The sequence below is a fragment of the Microcebus murinus genome, chromosome 12 (assembly GCF_040939455.1).
Source record: "Microcebus murinus isolate Inina chromosome 12, M.murinus_Inina_mat1.0, whole genome shotgun sequence".
NCBI classification, from domain to species: Eukaryota; Metazoa; Chordata; class Mammalia; order Primates; family Cheirogaleidae; genus Microcebus; species Microcebus murinus.
Window position 1 is genome coordinate 81,150,002 of NC_134115.1, and position 15,962 is coordinate 81,165,963.

Here is a 15,962-nt window from a genome sequence, read left to right on the forward strand (position 1 = left end):
TATCTCCTCACTCCTCAAACCACATCCCTCCACCGTTGGGTGGATCATGCTTCCTCACCAATCTTTGCAAAAACTAGTTTCACATCTACTGCCTTTATAGGACTGTAAACTTCTCAAATATAACCATATTGTTTGCTTTCTCTTATCTCCTGTGCCTAACACAATGCCTAGCACAGTGCTTTTGACCATAACTCATAGGGAGAAATACATTTTCCATCACAACCAAATTACAAGCACATACACATTTATACAAAACAAAAATTCTGCTAAACAATACTTATCCTTGCTTCATGCCGTGCCTGTGATATTCTGTTCTATGTCAGTTTTTCTAAAAGCTGGTTTTGACCCATTAGGCTAGTTTCTGAACACATTAATGGATAGTGACTCGCAGTTTGAAAAACATTGGCTAGCACGTCATAAGTTTTGATAAACATTTCTTATATACTTGCTTAATTAATTCATGTCCCCATGAGGTTTTTTTTATTATCATTTTCATTTTACAGATGAGTTAACTGAACCTCTGAGAGAATTTTCTTGCTCTGGCTCCAGATCCTGTGGCTTTCCACAATACTCTGTGGCCTGTAAGACCCCTTCCAGCCCCAATATTCAGTGATTCATCTGCTACCATTAGCCAGTTGCTGTCAGAATCACTGTGTTGCTCAATCCATTTGGTTCAAAATATCCAGATATCAGTTTCTTATGCAAAGTCTATTGTTAAAGGTCTAATATACTACAATTCTTTCTCCCAAATCAGGAATATTCTCGATGGTACTGTTGCCTCCACCGCCTCTGCCACCCCCTGCTGAGTGATGGATTTACTGCACGTGAAGCGACGCTTCTTTTCTTACTTTGGATTAAACCAGTCCCACAGCTGAAGCTCTTCTTCATCATCTTCCTTTCTTTGTTCCCTTTCTCTTCTTTTTTCTTTGTCTATGTCTTCCTCTTCTTGATTACTGTGGGTCCTAAGTACAAAGGAAAAGCAAGCTGGGTAAGACAGGGAAGGCGATCCCTGGTGGTGGGACAGACAGTTGGTGAATGTCGCGGGAAAACGTGTTCTGAGGCAGAAAATACATGCACAAAGTTACTGACTGGGGAAGGGCTCCAGGCACTAGATGTCTATTCATAAAGGCATACTTTGGATAAAAAGGTACGGTATTCACCTTTCTCATCACCCTCCGAGTCAGCACAGTTAGCCATTTAATGACCTAACAGCCCTCAGGTTATTTCAGGTGGAGGAAACTTGATAACTGTTGTCCTAAGAACATTTTAGTTTATGATTATCTTTCTTGCAATCTAAACTTCAGCCCAAGCACTAGCCCCAAATTAACTGGACAAAAACAAAACAAAACTTAAATGTCCTAGTCCCACCCACAAAACAGATTCCCGTATGATTTCAATAAGAAGGTGAGTGACTGAGAAGGTCATGAATGTGAAACCATTATACGAGGACTCTCTGCAAGCATTGGGTGGGTGCGCAAACAAAGACTGCCATCCGATTACCCATCGTTAAACCAGCTCGGAAACCACCAACCCTTCTGAGTGCTGCTGTCACCAACTTCAGGGTTTCTAAGAAATGAAAAAGATTATAAATATTTTGAGAAAATGAGGCAGTCCTCAAACTCTTTTTATGGTAGAGATCATTTAAAACAGAAACAAAATTTAAAACTGCCAATTCATAAAACACACAGAAGGGAAGCATTGCAGCTGAATGAGAGAGGACAGAACTGAGGCTCCCTGGGCCGCCCCTCCCTTGGGGCAGCTGCCAGCCCTCAGCTCACCCTGGAAGCTCAAGCAGGGAGAGTGGGGGAAAAGAGGGTGGGTGGGGGTGGCTGGGGTTAATATAAATACATAAACTTGAGTCCTGGACTTGCCACTTACTAGTTGTGTGACTACAATAGGACATTTTCCCTCTGTGAATTTTGACTTTTTCCTCTAAAAAAATGTAGTTAATAATAATAAACCTACCATGAAAGTAAATTTGAAGACTGACTGAACTAGTATATGTAAAAGAGCTTTGTAAGTTGTAAATAGCCGTAACAAGTTAGAGTCTTAATGAAAAACCAATGCACATTCCCAAGAGTCATCTCTTTTGCTAAACTAGCAAAATTCAGGTTGCTACAAAGGTCAGCCTGAGAAAAATTCAAGTTGCCCAAAGGTCGGCAGTAACAGCTTCAGGAAATCTGAGAGTCACTGAACAAGGAGTTCAGGAAACTAATTAGAAGCCACTTTAGCCACCCACTTGAGAAAGTGTCCACTCTCTCATTGTGAGAATCTGTTCAAGTTGGGGGCGTTCTAGAGGAGTGGGAAAGAGGGGGAAGCTGGGGGACATGGTGCCTTCCAGTTGGACAAATCAGGTGTTGAGGTAATTTGTGAACAGGCAGAATGGTATTAAGAAACCTGTTTCAGGCCGGGCGTGGTGGCTCATGCCTATAACCCTAGCACTCCGGGAAGGTGAGGGGCAGATTGTTTGAGCTCAGGAGTTCCAGACCAGCCTGAGCAAGAGCGAGACCCCAGATCTACTAAAAAAAATAGAAAGAAATTAGATGGATAACTAAAAGTATATATATAAAAAATTAGCCAGGCATGGTGGCGCATGCCTGTAGTCCCAGCTACTCGAGAGGCTGAGGCAGGAGGATTGCTTGAGCCCAGGAGTTTGAGGTTGCTGTGAGCTAGGCTGACGCCACAGCACTCTAGCTGGGGCAACACAGTGTGTCTCAAAAAAAAGAAACCTGTTTCAAAGCCCATCTACTCTTGGAAGCATTTGAGATAGTTCACGATACATGGGTACAATAAGCAAAATAACACGAGACTAAGAAACCCAAAGGGAACTGAAACATTGATTTAGTCACCCAGGTATGTATTTTCACATGATCTGCACCAGCCCAAATGAAGGTTTTACTTTATTTTCATTTTACAGCTGAGATATTGGCTGAGTGGGTTTGAGCAAGTTGCCAAGGTCCCATGGCATGTAAGCATAAAAGCCAGGATTTAACACCAGAGGACAGATTATATCAGAAACAAAGGCTGGGCAAGTACAAGCAGTTAAGTACAATACTTTTTGCTCTGAGCTTTCTAACAACCAAGCCAAGAATAGGAAGATAAAGGTTTACATGGCTCTCATTTTCTTTTCAAAAAATAATAATTAAAAAAGATAAACGCTAGTTTATCAAGAGACTCAGACTGTTTTCCTGGTTCTTATTCTCAGAGAAATTTCTTGCATAGGTCTTTAGAAAACATATGGGGCAGAATAATGGACTGTATCTTCCCAGATTCTTTTCATCTGCAAAACAGGACTGTTCCCCAAATGCACTACGTAGAGAGACCCTTGATGAGAACTGAGGGCAAAATACAAGTCATGGCTCTATACAGACAAGACTGGGGGCCAATAAGTGGACACATAGGTACTACAGTAATAGGGCATTGGGCAAGGGGGAGGGGGGAGGGTATATACATACTATAATGAGTGAGATGTGCACCATCTGGGGGATGGTCATGCTGGAAACTCAGACTTGTGGGGGGTGGGGGAGAAAGGGCATTTATTGAAACCTTAAAATTTGTACCCCCATAACATGCCAAAATTTAAAAAAAATTTAATGATAAAAAGAAGACCGGGCGCCAGAGGAATACAGCCCAGATCCCCTGGGATCCACCCGCTTCCCTCCAGCTTGGGCCTGAGCACCATCACTGGCTGCCGTGTGAACAGGCTGTAGCGGGTGCAAGAGTGGATGTGGGAGCCAGCTACTAAGATGCAAAGCACTTACTTGGAGTGATATATCCACAAGAAAGAGCCTTCTGGGCTAAAAGCAAATGAAAAACAAAAACATATCATGTTACTTTTAATTCTGAGAAAGGCTATTTTTTTTAACCATTATCATTGAGCCCTGGGCTGTACTGAGAGCCTGGGTTTTAGCTACTTCCAAGTTTCCACTTTCCTTTGAGACATAACCAATGCTAACAGGAGACTGGGAATTTCCACTTGCAGTAACTTCAGGATATCAAGGAGATGGGAGTCTCTGGCGGATCTCAAATTGTGGTGTTTTTTTTTTTAAAAAAGAAGGCCGGGCATGGTGGCTCACGCCTGTAATCCTAGCGCTCTGAGAGGTTGAGGCAGGCAGATAGTTTGAGCTCAGGAATTGGAGACCAGCCTAAGCAAGAGCGAGACCCTGTCTCTACTAAAAAAAAATAGAAATTAGCTGGATAACTAAAAAATATATATATAGAAAATTAGCTGGGCATGGTGGTGTATACCTGTTGTCCCAGCTACTTGGGAGGCTGAGGCAGAAGGATTGCATGAGCCCAAGAGTTTGAGTTTGCTGTGAGCTAGGCTGATGCCATGACACTCTAGCCTGGGCAACAGAGTGACAATCTGTCTCAAAAAAAAAAAAAAAAAAAGAAGACAGCTCTCCATTGCCCAGGGGTGGCATCACTGAGGGAGAGAGGCTCCATAGATGGGTCCTCTTTTACCACCTATACTCAGGTGTCTGGTGTTGAAGACGGCCCTGGAGGGTGGAAACACCATGGTCCAGCCATCCCTTATCCAGGATTTATCTTACCCCAGAAAATAAAGCCTCACTTTCGGAGCCTAATGCCATGTCCAGGTCAGAGCCTTATACAGAGCAGAAGACATTTCTTTAATGAAGGCAGTGAGACTATCTTAAAGCACCTACAAGAGCTGTAACCCAGCACTCAGAACCCCGCCTGGCACTCAGCGCACAAATTTATAGATCCAGGTTTACCAATTTGTCATATCTCTTTAACCTCCCCTCCTTTTTCTTTTCTTTTTTTTTTTTTTTTTGAGACAGAGTCTTGCTCTGTTGCCCTGGCTAGAGTGCCGTGGCATCAGCCTAGCTCACAGCAACCTCAAACTCCTGGGCTCAAGCAATCCTCCTGCCTCAGCCTCCCAAGTAGCTGGGGCTACAGGCATGCACCACCATGCGCGGCTAATTTTTTCTATATATTTTTAGTTGGCCAATTGATTTCTTTCTATTTTTAGTAGAGATGGGGTCTCGTTCTTGCTCAGGCTGGTCTCGAACTCCTGACCTTGAGTGGCATTTTAATATGTATTCATCCTTCAAGGCACAGCTCAAATGCCACGTCTTCTGTGCCCTCCTTGATATGATTCTAGCACAGTGCCTAGCATAGTAGGGTGCCCAATAAATATTTGTGCATGCATGAAAAAAAAATGGATTCTCCTCCAACCCAAACACAGTCTTTGCCTCCTTGAACTCTTCCAGCCCTCTTCTCTGCCTCTGATGTCCTTCATCTACTTTGTATCATTGGTTATTTATAAACACATCTTATGCCCAGCCTAGGTCATAGCATCCTGAGGGGAGGAGTTCTATTTGGCTCACATTGTATCCCTGACAGCACTCAGATCAAGAAGGAGTCCAGGACAATGATTCAGAAGATCTGAATTCTAATAGAACACAGACATAAATTCACTATTAAGTTGCTTCACCTATTGGGTTTCCATTTTGTCACTTTAAAATGGTAGCCACTGACTAAAGGAAAGGTTGAGAATGAGCTGCAGTTAGATAGCCAGGCACCTAAATCTTCCTGAAAATATGACCTTGAACATTAATGTTTAACATTTCTGAGGCTTGGTGTTCTCATCTAGAAACTTGGGATAATACCCACTGTGCAGGGCTCTCATAAGAATTGGAGGTAATGCATAGGATGGGTCCTGGCACACGCAGACACTTAATAACTAACAGCTGCCATCGTTGTAATCACCATTATTATTTCACTATAACTTTTAAAGTTTCCTCCAGCTCTAACAGCCTAAAATTTCTTTTTTTACCCAGCCTCAAATCAAATGCTGTCCTGGATGACATTCTTTCAGGGTGCTTTACTCACAGCAGTTCTATTTACTAATTATTAATAGTTGATGTGTTTGACTTATCTTTAAATCCTTTTTAGCTCAGTGCTGCCTAAGGTTAGTATCCTCCGCTCACCTCAAGCCATCATCTGGCTAACTCATAATATGTATCTCCCTTTGAGCCTCTTGCAGATGATCAAGTGGATTCTGCACATGAGAGAATGATGTGGCGGAGTCCAGGTGCCAGACCATGCACATGGCCTTGAAGAGCAGCTAGAACCTGCTCTGGCCACCGTGCAGAGAAAATATACCCAGCACTGAAAAATAACCCTCTTTCTGAGAGGCCAGTGCCAACATGCACATCTGAGCCTTTGTCTGTCGTATTTTAATTTTGTGAACCGCCCAAATTATGGAAGTACGATTCTGGCTACAATGCAAAACGCCACAGTTATCTAATCAAGTGTACAGACTCAGAGCTGGAAGGTTATCCAGAAGAACATACGGACACTAGGCAGGAACTGCAAAGGGCACTTGTTCTTCGGTTGGACTTTTCCAACTGCCAAAATCCCCTGCCCTCTTTTGTCCTCTGGAGCAAATGATGACGGTGACGGTGATGATAATGACTCTTGTGGAGTAAATGTTTGTATCCCCCCAAAATTCGTATGTTAAAGCCCCGGCCTCTGTGTGTGGTATTTAGAGGTGGAGCCTTTGAGAGGTAATTAGGTTTAGATGAGGTCATGGGGGTGGGATGCCCATAATGGAATTAGTGTCCCCTAAGAAGGGGAAGGGACAGCAGCTTACTCTCTCTCCATCATGTGTGGGTACAGGGGGGAGGTGGCTATCTGCCAGCCAGGAAGGGCCCTCACGGGGAACTGAATTGGCTGGCACCTTGATCTTGGACTCCCTAGCCTCTAGAACTGTGAGAAATAAATTCCTATTGTTTAAGCCACCTACTTTGCGGTATTTTGTTATAGCAGCCTGAGCTGATTAAGATGACAATGATAATGATGATGATGACAGGTAACATTTAGTGAGTGCTTATTGAGTCCATTGTCCCAAGTTTTTTATCCACAAGAACTTACTTAATCCTTTCAACAACCCTATGAGGCAGGCCCTATTATTATCCCCAGTTTTAAAGAGAGGGAAACTAAAGAACAGTGACTGGTAACTTGCCCCTGGTCACAGAGGAGGTAAGTGGCAGCCCAGCTCTGGAGTCTGGCCAGGGTACTTCTCCAGCCTGCAAATGCCTAAGGAAACCCCAGGGTGCCTGCATCCAACTCTGAGCCATCTCTTGTTTGGACTAAATACCCTCAGTTTCCTTAATTCAAAAGACTTAGTTTCCAGACTCTTTTAACTTGGTCACAGTCTAGCTTGTCATGTTTTTCTTAAAATGAGTGCTCAGAATGAAACAAGAGAACATTCCAGAAGTGGTTAGATTTGGCTCCAGGTTTCTGGAGATTCCTCTGTTTCTGATGTCCCTAAATATGCAGTTCCTTCTTTAGTAGCCAAGATAGTCCTGGCTGGCTCATCAAATTTTAGAATTTAAGAATTGAAAGAGAAATTCAAATGTTAATCCTGAACATCATCCTGAACTTGGGGGCCACTGAAAGCCTTCACCATGAAAATATTAATGGTGCTGGGACAGCTCTGTCCAATTCAATTGTACAGCAGACTGTCTGAACCTGAAAGCTGAGCTTTTCCAGGGTTTTGAGTCAAAGGCATCATACATTTCTGTAGCTGCTTGCGGAGACTTTTCTCTCAGAAGCCTCTCCAGCTGGAATCTCTAAGGCATAGTAGTTTCAAAAAGCACAGAGGCAGCTCATATATTTGGGATGAATCCACAGATGAATTTGAAAACTCAGAAATCTTTAATTCATTTTGCTTTCCAGAGTTAAAAAAAAATATAACACCCAAAAGTTTTAGCCAGGCACAAATGAATCACCAGCAACTCAGAATGTATTTTGTAGAAAAAGTCAACAACTTGAATTGCTCCTTTAAACTCTGCAAATATTTTAGGATTGCAAAATTTAGGGTGGATTTTTCATAAAATTCTTGTCTGAAATTTCTTAAGATAATTTCTATATATGATTATACAAGTTATTAAAAATTACATTTTGGGCTTAATTTGACCTCTCTCTGTCTGAATCTAGCCTACCAGTACAAAAAACCAAGATATTAGGAACATGGCAGGAAGGAAGATAATTAGCCAAAAGTTATTTGGGAGATCTAATGTTAAAGTTTTTTAAAGTTAATCTAGGGCTCAGGGATTAGAAAGAGTGGAATTCCTCATATATGGTTTGAGTTAATCCTAATTTTAATGCAGCCTGGTGAATTGGCTGATACTAGCAGAACAGGGTCAAAGCAATACTTTCATCGACATCATTTCATCATGTTTCATGATTACCTGTTGATATATTCCCAAAACACGACAATCACAGTTGAGACAACCAGCATTGACAGAATTACTTTTCCTTTGACATTCATTATTTTCTCCTAGGAAAAAAGAGGAAAAAGTAGATTAAATAAATGAAACATAGAGGAAAATATGGTCTTAAAGAAATACTTCTACCCACATTCTCTCTAAAAGGATGCATTTAGGAATATTTAACTAGAGCTGAGGAATGTATTCTACCTTAAATTGCACAGGCCTACAATGGCAGATCAGACCAGTTCAGTTAGCAGAGGAGGCTGCCCGGGTTGGGAAGGATGCTAAGACCACGCTGGGGCTCAGAGGCAAAGTATCCAGATATCCAGCATGGATGTAGGAGGGTGAGGGAGTAACTGTAAATGGTCCCAGGGACTCCAGTTGCCTCCTGAGTCAGATGGCTCCACCTTTTGGCACATGGCTGTAGGGAGCCACTCTGTTCCCTGGCTCCACGTCCTTGGTTTGCTAACTACACACCCCCTGCCCAGGTGTCTAAGTTTAAGCTTTCAACAAATTTCATTGTACTTTTCTTTCAATAAAGTTGTTGCATTCCCCCCCCCCCCCCAAAAAAAAGACCCTGGGTTTACAATCTAGGCCTTTCTCACTCCCAGCTCTACCCAGTTTAGGCTCACCACACTCACAAGCAAGCAAACAATTGTTGCCGGTGCATAGCTATTTCTTGATCGTTGCTTGAAACTGTGACTGAAAGGGAAGGGGTGCTATGTGGAGAGTAACAGGCTGGGAAGTGCTTTAATGCGGGTGGTCAGAGATGCCTCTCGGTGCAGGTAAAATTAGAGTCAAGTCCCAAGGCATGAAGACGGGCTCGAAGAGGATGAAAAGCGCCATGAGAAGGGATGAGAATATTTCAGGAACAGCATTTCTAACAGGATGACAGGAGAAAAAGCTCACTCATATTTTAAAAAACAAGAAAACCTGAATAAGAAAAAACACTGAAGTTTTCTCACCTCAGAGTGGCTGGATCACGGGAGGATGGTGGTAGACAACAGGTCAGGGGGTAGGAAAGACAGAACCACAGAAAGCACAAGGGGGAGACACAAGAGTTTCAGAGGCTGGGGAATGACCAGACCCAGCTTCATTCAGAGACACCTGTCTGCATGTTGGGGTGCGGGTGTGGATAAGAGCTCAACGGCAGAGTGGGGAGGCCAGTCAGGAGAATATTCTGATGGCCAGAAAGAGCGGGTGGCCAGTTGTATGTGTTGTGTGTATTTTATATACATATATATATATATATATTTTTTTTTTTTTTTTTTTTTTTTGGAGACAGGGTCTTGTATCATTGCCCATGGTAAAGTGCAGTGGCATCGTCATAGCTCACTGCAACCTCAGACTCCCAGGCTCAGGTGATCCTCCTGCCTTCGCCTCCCAAGTAGCTGGGACTACAGGTGCATGCCACCACACCCAGCCTGTATATGTATATTTTTTTATTGGGCTATATATTATGATGTTTTGACATCTTTAAAAACTTTTCTGGCTGGGGAGAGACTGTCCCTCCTGGGGCTAGCCAGTTCTTAGAGCTAGCAAGGGCTCAGATGGTAGTATGCCTTTGATATACAAACCAACCAATCGAGAGCCGTACAGCCTCTGTCTGGCCCCTGCACCCCAGGAGGCAGTAAGACTCGGCCCTAATCGTCCCATCAGGACCAGGTACCAGACAGCTAAGGCCCACCCCTAGAGCTTACAGCCTGCCTGCTGAAATTATTCAAACTAGGCAATCCTAAACAATTTGCCCTGCCCTGCCTTTCCCGTGGAAGTCCCAGTAAGGGCTCTGGCCTCAAGCTTCCCTTTGCTCCTATCTCCTGACCACCCTGGTATTTTTCATGAGGGGCCCCGAGTGGTGCGCTGTGCCTCCTGTCTTTGGGGCCTGTGAGTATAATACATGTTTTTTTCCTAAGCCTCTCCTGTGTTTCCTCTTGTGGTCACACCTGACTGGCCATCACATAAAAGAACAGAGATGGAGAGTGGTAGATCAACTCAAATATACTTTGGAAAGAGAATTGATAGGACTTGATTGGTAATTTAGGCATCAGGGACAAGGAAGAGGGAAGAAGAAAGTTTTCTGCCTAAGCAGGTGGACAACTGTAGCATTTCCTGAGATGGGTCAGGTGGGATGGAAGAGAAGCAGGTGTAGGGGGTAAGATTCATGAGTCCCCACTTGGAACTTGTTGATTTTGAGGTGTCTATAAATTCATAAGTGGAGATGACCAGTAGGCAAGTGGACATTTATGTCTGGCACTGAACAGAGAGATGTGGGTTGGACATGCAATGCGGGAGCTATCCACATAGGGATGGTATTCAATGTGAAGGAAATGAATGAGGTTGCTAGGAAAAGAATGCAGAGAGAGAAAAAGGAAATAAGGTGGCCCTGGGCTTAAGCCTGAAAATGCCAACATTAAGAGGTAGGACAGAGGAGGAAATGAGAGAGAGAGAGGTCCAGGAAGTAGGTAGAAAGCCAAGAGTGGAGACATCTGGAAGCTAACAGGAGATGGTGGCCAGCCGTGCATCAAATGTCATTGCTTTTGTAAAGCTACATCTCACCTCCACCCAACCAGCAACGGAGTCCCCGCCTCACCTCACGTTCCTCCCTCACTCCTTTCACATTGCTACACGTGTCGATTTCGGGGATGGCTCACACAGTAACATCCCATATGGCTCTGTCTCCTGCACCAGTTGGTCTTCGAGCTTCCCAAAGGAAGGAGGTATGTCTTCTTATTCAGCCCTCAATCCCCAGTGCCTCACGTAGAGCAGACAAGGCCCTCAATAAATGTTTGGTGAATGAATGAAATAAAATGAGATTGACACTATAATCTGTCCTTTCTGGGGATAAGTGATTTTCCAGTTCTTTTCAAAGAGATTTCTTAGATTATTCCAGTCTCAGATCTCATGTGCTAATCACCTTTATTATTAAATTCAATTAAAGAAGAGAAAGAACAGGATGTTCAGCCATGACACTCTCTTTCTACTTGCCTAGAGCTTGTTTGGAAATGGAAAAGCAAGGGCTGAATTCAATGTCATAACCCAACCTCCAGCTTTCCATACAACTATGATGGGGATACGCCAGAGACCCCTAAGACAACAGACCTGCTGGGACACAGGTAAGCCTCAGTCTCAGGCTTCTTCCCTCTAAACCATGTGAGCTGACACATACAGCCCAGGGTCCACGGCAAAGTAAAAAAATGTAGATGGCTGCAGGCAACTCAGCCCCACTGTTGAAAAAAGTCACAAGAAGTCTGCATAAATGGCACTGGCATTAAGTGTTTGAAAAAGTCCAGGCTTTGGGTGCCAACAGATCTCAGTCTGAGGCTGTGGCCACCTCTGTGTATTGGTGTCTTCACTCCCAGAGACGTGTGGATAGTGGTGAGCCACGGGCTTTGGGGTGAGGTGCGAGATTCCAGTCTCAACCTTGACACATGAATCTGGGTAACACTGGGCAGTGGCTCTCATCTATAACTCCAAAGACAGGGTCTTGGTCTTGTCACCCAGGCTGGAGTGCAGTGGCACAATCATAGCTCTCTATAACCATGAACCCCTGGGCTTAAGTGATCCTCCTACCTCAACCTCCCTAGTAGCTAGGACTACAGGTATGTACCACTATGCCCAACTGATTTTTTTATTTTTTGTAAAGACAGGGTCTCACTGTGTTGCCCAGGATGGTCTTGAACTCCTGGCCTCAAATGATCCTCCCACCTTGGCCTCCCAAAGTGCTAGGATTATAGGGATGAGCCACCATGCCTGGCCTCTACATACCTTTCTGTTAACAATTGGCATCATGGCCCTAACTGACATGAGGCCACTTGCATTTATAATCTTTATCCCAGTGAGTGAGACTGCTTCTTTGCATAAATGTTGATGTATTTTATTTTGGGGTGCTGCTGCACTGGGATGCTGTGTAATATATGATATATAATCCACATCCAAAACATTCTGACCCAAGGTTAAGGGATTGTGGACCTCTCCTGGATCACATTAAATTGATGACCTCACCTTTAAAAATAGTGATGATTATAAGAGATGGTGTCCATGAAATACTTAGTGCTGTGTCTGGCATAGTTGCTCAAAAAAAAAAAAAACCAAAAACCAAAAACCAAAAAAACCAAAAACCAAAAAAAAAAAAAACACTGCTAGTTCTTTTTTTTTTTTTTTTTTTTTTTTTTTTTTTTTTTTGAGACAGAGTCTTGCTTTCTTGCCTAGGCTAGAGTGAGTGCCGTGGCGTCAGCCTAGCTCACAGCAACCTCAATCTCCTGGGCTCAAGCAATCCTACTGCCTCAGCCTCCCGTGTTGCTGGGACTACAGGCACGAGCCACCATGCCCGGCTAATTTCATATATATATATATTAGTTGGCCAATTAATTTCTTTCTATTTTTATAGTAGAGACGGGGTCTCGCTCAGGCTAGTTTTGAACCCCTGACCTTGAGCAATCCGCCCGCCTCGGCCTCCCAGAGTGCTAGGATTACAAGCGTGAGCCACCGCGCCCGGCCCACTGCTAGTTCTTATAACTGGTGTCCATAAAACGGACTGTTGGGAGGATAGCACAGTGCCTGGTACTTAGCAAGTGCTCAAAACAGACTGGAAGGAAAGGAAGGAGGGATTTGGAATACAGGAACATGTTATACAATGAAGTGCAAATATATGCAAACGAGGGACTCTAGGGTTTACCCATCTGTTCTATGCCACAGCCTGATTAAGAGCTCCTCAGAAGTGGGATGTGACTTTGATTTTCTTTGATCAAGCCCCAGGCGCTGCCACAACCGCCTGTGTATGCTGAGGAGACAACTGTGCGGCTGGCTGGCTGGCTGTGTGTCCCCAGCTTTGCCAGCCCCACCTGCTGAGGAGCAAATGCAAATTGTAGAAGTGAAAACTCTTATGGCACTTCAGTCAGGGAGAACTCAGATCAGATACACTTCCTAATCCCCTCCCGAATATGCAGGTGCTTAACCTTTTTTTTTTTTAATTGCAGAAATTAACATCAGAGGCAACTCCTAAAGCCCATTTCTTCCTGGACTTCATAGATGGCTGGAATCTGCTTGCCTATTTGCTATAGTCACTCTTGTTTCAGACTTACAATTGGAAGCTGTCCGAATGATCCAATTTTGCATCCTTTAGCAAAGCACTAGAAATGGGTGGAGATGTCTTCTGGAATCTGGAATCCAAGTCTCCGGGGAAGGAAGGCTTGGCAGGGTGTCCAGTAGATCTTTTAAAACATTTTTATTTTTCTCTCTGGACAAGAAAATGAGGCATTTGGCAGCCAATGTGATCTAAAAGTCCTTCTCTTATGGGTTTGTCTCAGAATTTTTAAAACTCTGTAATTCAGAAGATGGGTGGTTGACTGTCTTACCTGCCAGTAAGAAATGAGTTTGTTTCTAAATCCCCCCTTCAAGAAGCAGAGCCCAGAATGAGGACCTGCCTAGTATGAACACCCTGTCCTAAGTGGGAGAGTGGACCCCAGCATCCCTGTCCCCACCCCTCAGAGGACAGGGTGAACTCAGCCAGCCCCAGTGCCACAGCCCGTGATATAATGTAATAATGCTCTTGTAATTTCTCCCTGAACCCATCCTACAGCCCCACATGGGCTGCTCCCAGGCCCAGGCCCACCCCCCTCCCAGAACTCAGTTAACAAGAACTCAGCCCCTGCACTGCTGCCCAGATGAAGCCACCCACACCCGGCACTCCTGGGACATGTGTGGATTGCACTACAGATGCAGAGGCATTTTGAAAGGCAAGGTTGTGCTGTAAAGCCTGTCATTCCTCCACCTTCCTCACTCCACCCTCACCCTCCCCCTTTTCTGCTTTGATTTCCCTGGAGTGTCAGACACATTTTTCCATGTGGCCCATAAATTATTTCTTCCCTACCTACGTTCAACCCATCTCACACAAAACAACTCACACATCCTCAGAGAATCTCATGGCTCCACCCCAGCTGGTCAAAGTCAAGGTATTCCTTCCAAACAGAATTCCTCTCCAAAAGGAATTCTGGTGGACCCTGTTTTCTCCATCTCACACCAGGGGAAAAGGTGAACCTCTCAGGCGGATAGCCGTGTACTCAGAGGCTGTGGAAAAGCCATTATCGGGCCAGGGGAAAGCAGTGGCAGAGGAAACCAAACCTCGCTGCTGGATGAAGCAGTCTCTCCGCCTGAGGTCCCTCCACCATGCCCCTAGAATCCATCCCCACCTCCACAAGGCCTCTCCGCCTACACTTGAGCATTAATCGCTTGTGGCCTATTGAGATGGGTCCAGACTGCCACAGGCCCTGGCACCCAGCAGGTGCACCCAGAGTGTTTTGGGGTGAACAAATGAGTAAGGAGAGTCCTGAGGAGCCCTAATCATGCTCTGCCATATAGATTCATCCACAAATACGGAACTTGGCTACTGCACACCAGATGGTTTTTGGAGCCAGAGATACTTTAGTGAATAAGACTACCATAGAGCATCCGTTCCAATGGGAGTCAAGAGACTCAACAGGATATATAATGTCAGGCAGGGACAAGTGTTGCAAAGAGAAACAAAGAAGGTAAGGGGACAGAGAAAGGTATAGGAACTAACTGGGTATTAATGACCTTGGACAAGACTCTGGTCTACAGTCCTCCATAGCTTGATTATAAACAAGTGTGTCTAGGTAAAAAATAGGCTAGTGCTTAGGACTCTTAAATCAGCAGAGTCATAGATGGATACCTTGGGCAAGTTAGCTCTCTGAGCCCCCATTTGCATATACCAAATGGAGATTCAAACACCCTCCTCACAGGGAAAGGCCAGAAGTAGACCATGTCTATGAAGCACATTGTGCCCGACATCAGCAAATGTTCCACAAACAGCAGCTGTAACAATGATGATGCTTTTTCATGGGAGAGACTCAGAAACACATGGTTCAGAGCTTGGTCCTGAAAGCAGAGCTGTGAGTCCATGTAAGAGAGGACTCTCTGTCCCCTGTGGCAGGACCTCACAGGACTGTCGGGGCTAGCCCGCACCCCACTGCGTGCTGTGATAAAGTCAGCTCCACTCTGCTCTGCCCCCGGGAAAAGGCCTGGCTGTGCAGCCCCGACCAGCCAGGCCCCTTTTTGCCCCTGAGGGCCGTCCCTAACACAGGGCAGGCAAAGGGGCAGACGGAAGCTCGACCTTCTAGCAGCCCTGGGGACAGCCCCAGAGTTATCACAGAGCCCGAGTTCTAAACCAGGCTCACAAATTTCTCCAGCTCAGTCTCCTTATCCAGAAAACAGATGCTCTGGCCCTAACTTTCTTCAACAGAATTTCCTGATTGCCCCAGGATGTGGATAAGAAATCTGCCACAGGGCTGGAAACCACATTTTCCCTGAGGGCGTTTGACTCAGCCACACGGAGCTCATCCTGCTGCAGCTCCCCACGCGGCTTCCTCGGTGTGAGGATCAAATGATAGCGTTTACCGACCAACACGCATTGAGCGCAGAGGCTGACTTGCCAGGAGCTGACGAAGCTTAGGTGGCAGGGTCTCCTCCTGCACAGGCCCCCTCGCAGGACTGGGCCTCACTTCCCATGGGGTGGGGGTAGAGGGTGTTGCCCCTGCCTGGAGAGATCCTCTTTAGCCCTGGCGCCCGTCCTGGGGCCGCAGGCTGTGCTGGGGGCGGACCCTTCCTCCTGCACACCCGCCCAGGGCCCAGGAACAACCCCAGGTGGACCTTGGTCACCTTGCTCCCTGCTCAGGGGTCACTACAACCCAGGTCTCGCAACCA

At 45.1% G+C, this 15,962-nt stretch overlaps 1 protein-coding gene across 11 annotated transcripts in view; it reads right to left on the bottom strand.

Annotated features, from left to right (window-relative positions):
- The window catches only part of GGTA1 (glycoprotein alpha-galactosyltransferase 1 (inactive)), a 64,931-nt gene that overhangs the window by 13,980 nt on the left and 34,989 nt on the right, over positions 1-15,962 (bottom strand). For 8 of the 11 annotated variants that reach the window (XM_012771749.3, XM_012771748.3, XM_076009008.1 and 5 more), the window contains 4 exons: positions 8,223-8,311; positions 3,762-3,797; positions 1,501-1,566; positions 849-962 (listed from right to left, as the gene is read on the bottom strand). In XM_012771749.3, the coding sequence (XP_012627203.1) occupies positions 849-962; positions 1,501-1,566; positions 3,762-3,797; positions 8,223-8,311 (305 nt within the window). Of the gene's footprint in view, positions 1-848; positions 963-1,500; positions 1,567-3,761; positions 3,798-8,222; positions 8,312-8,884; positions 9,124-15,962 lie in introns of all 11 variants that reach the window. The other 3 variants (XM_076009006.1, XM_076009012.1, XM_076009011.1) reach the window with 2 other exon arrangements.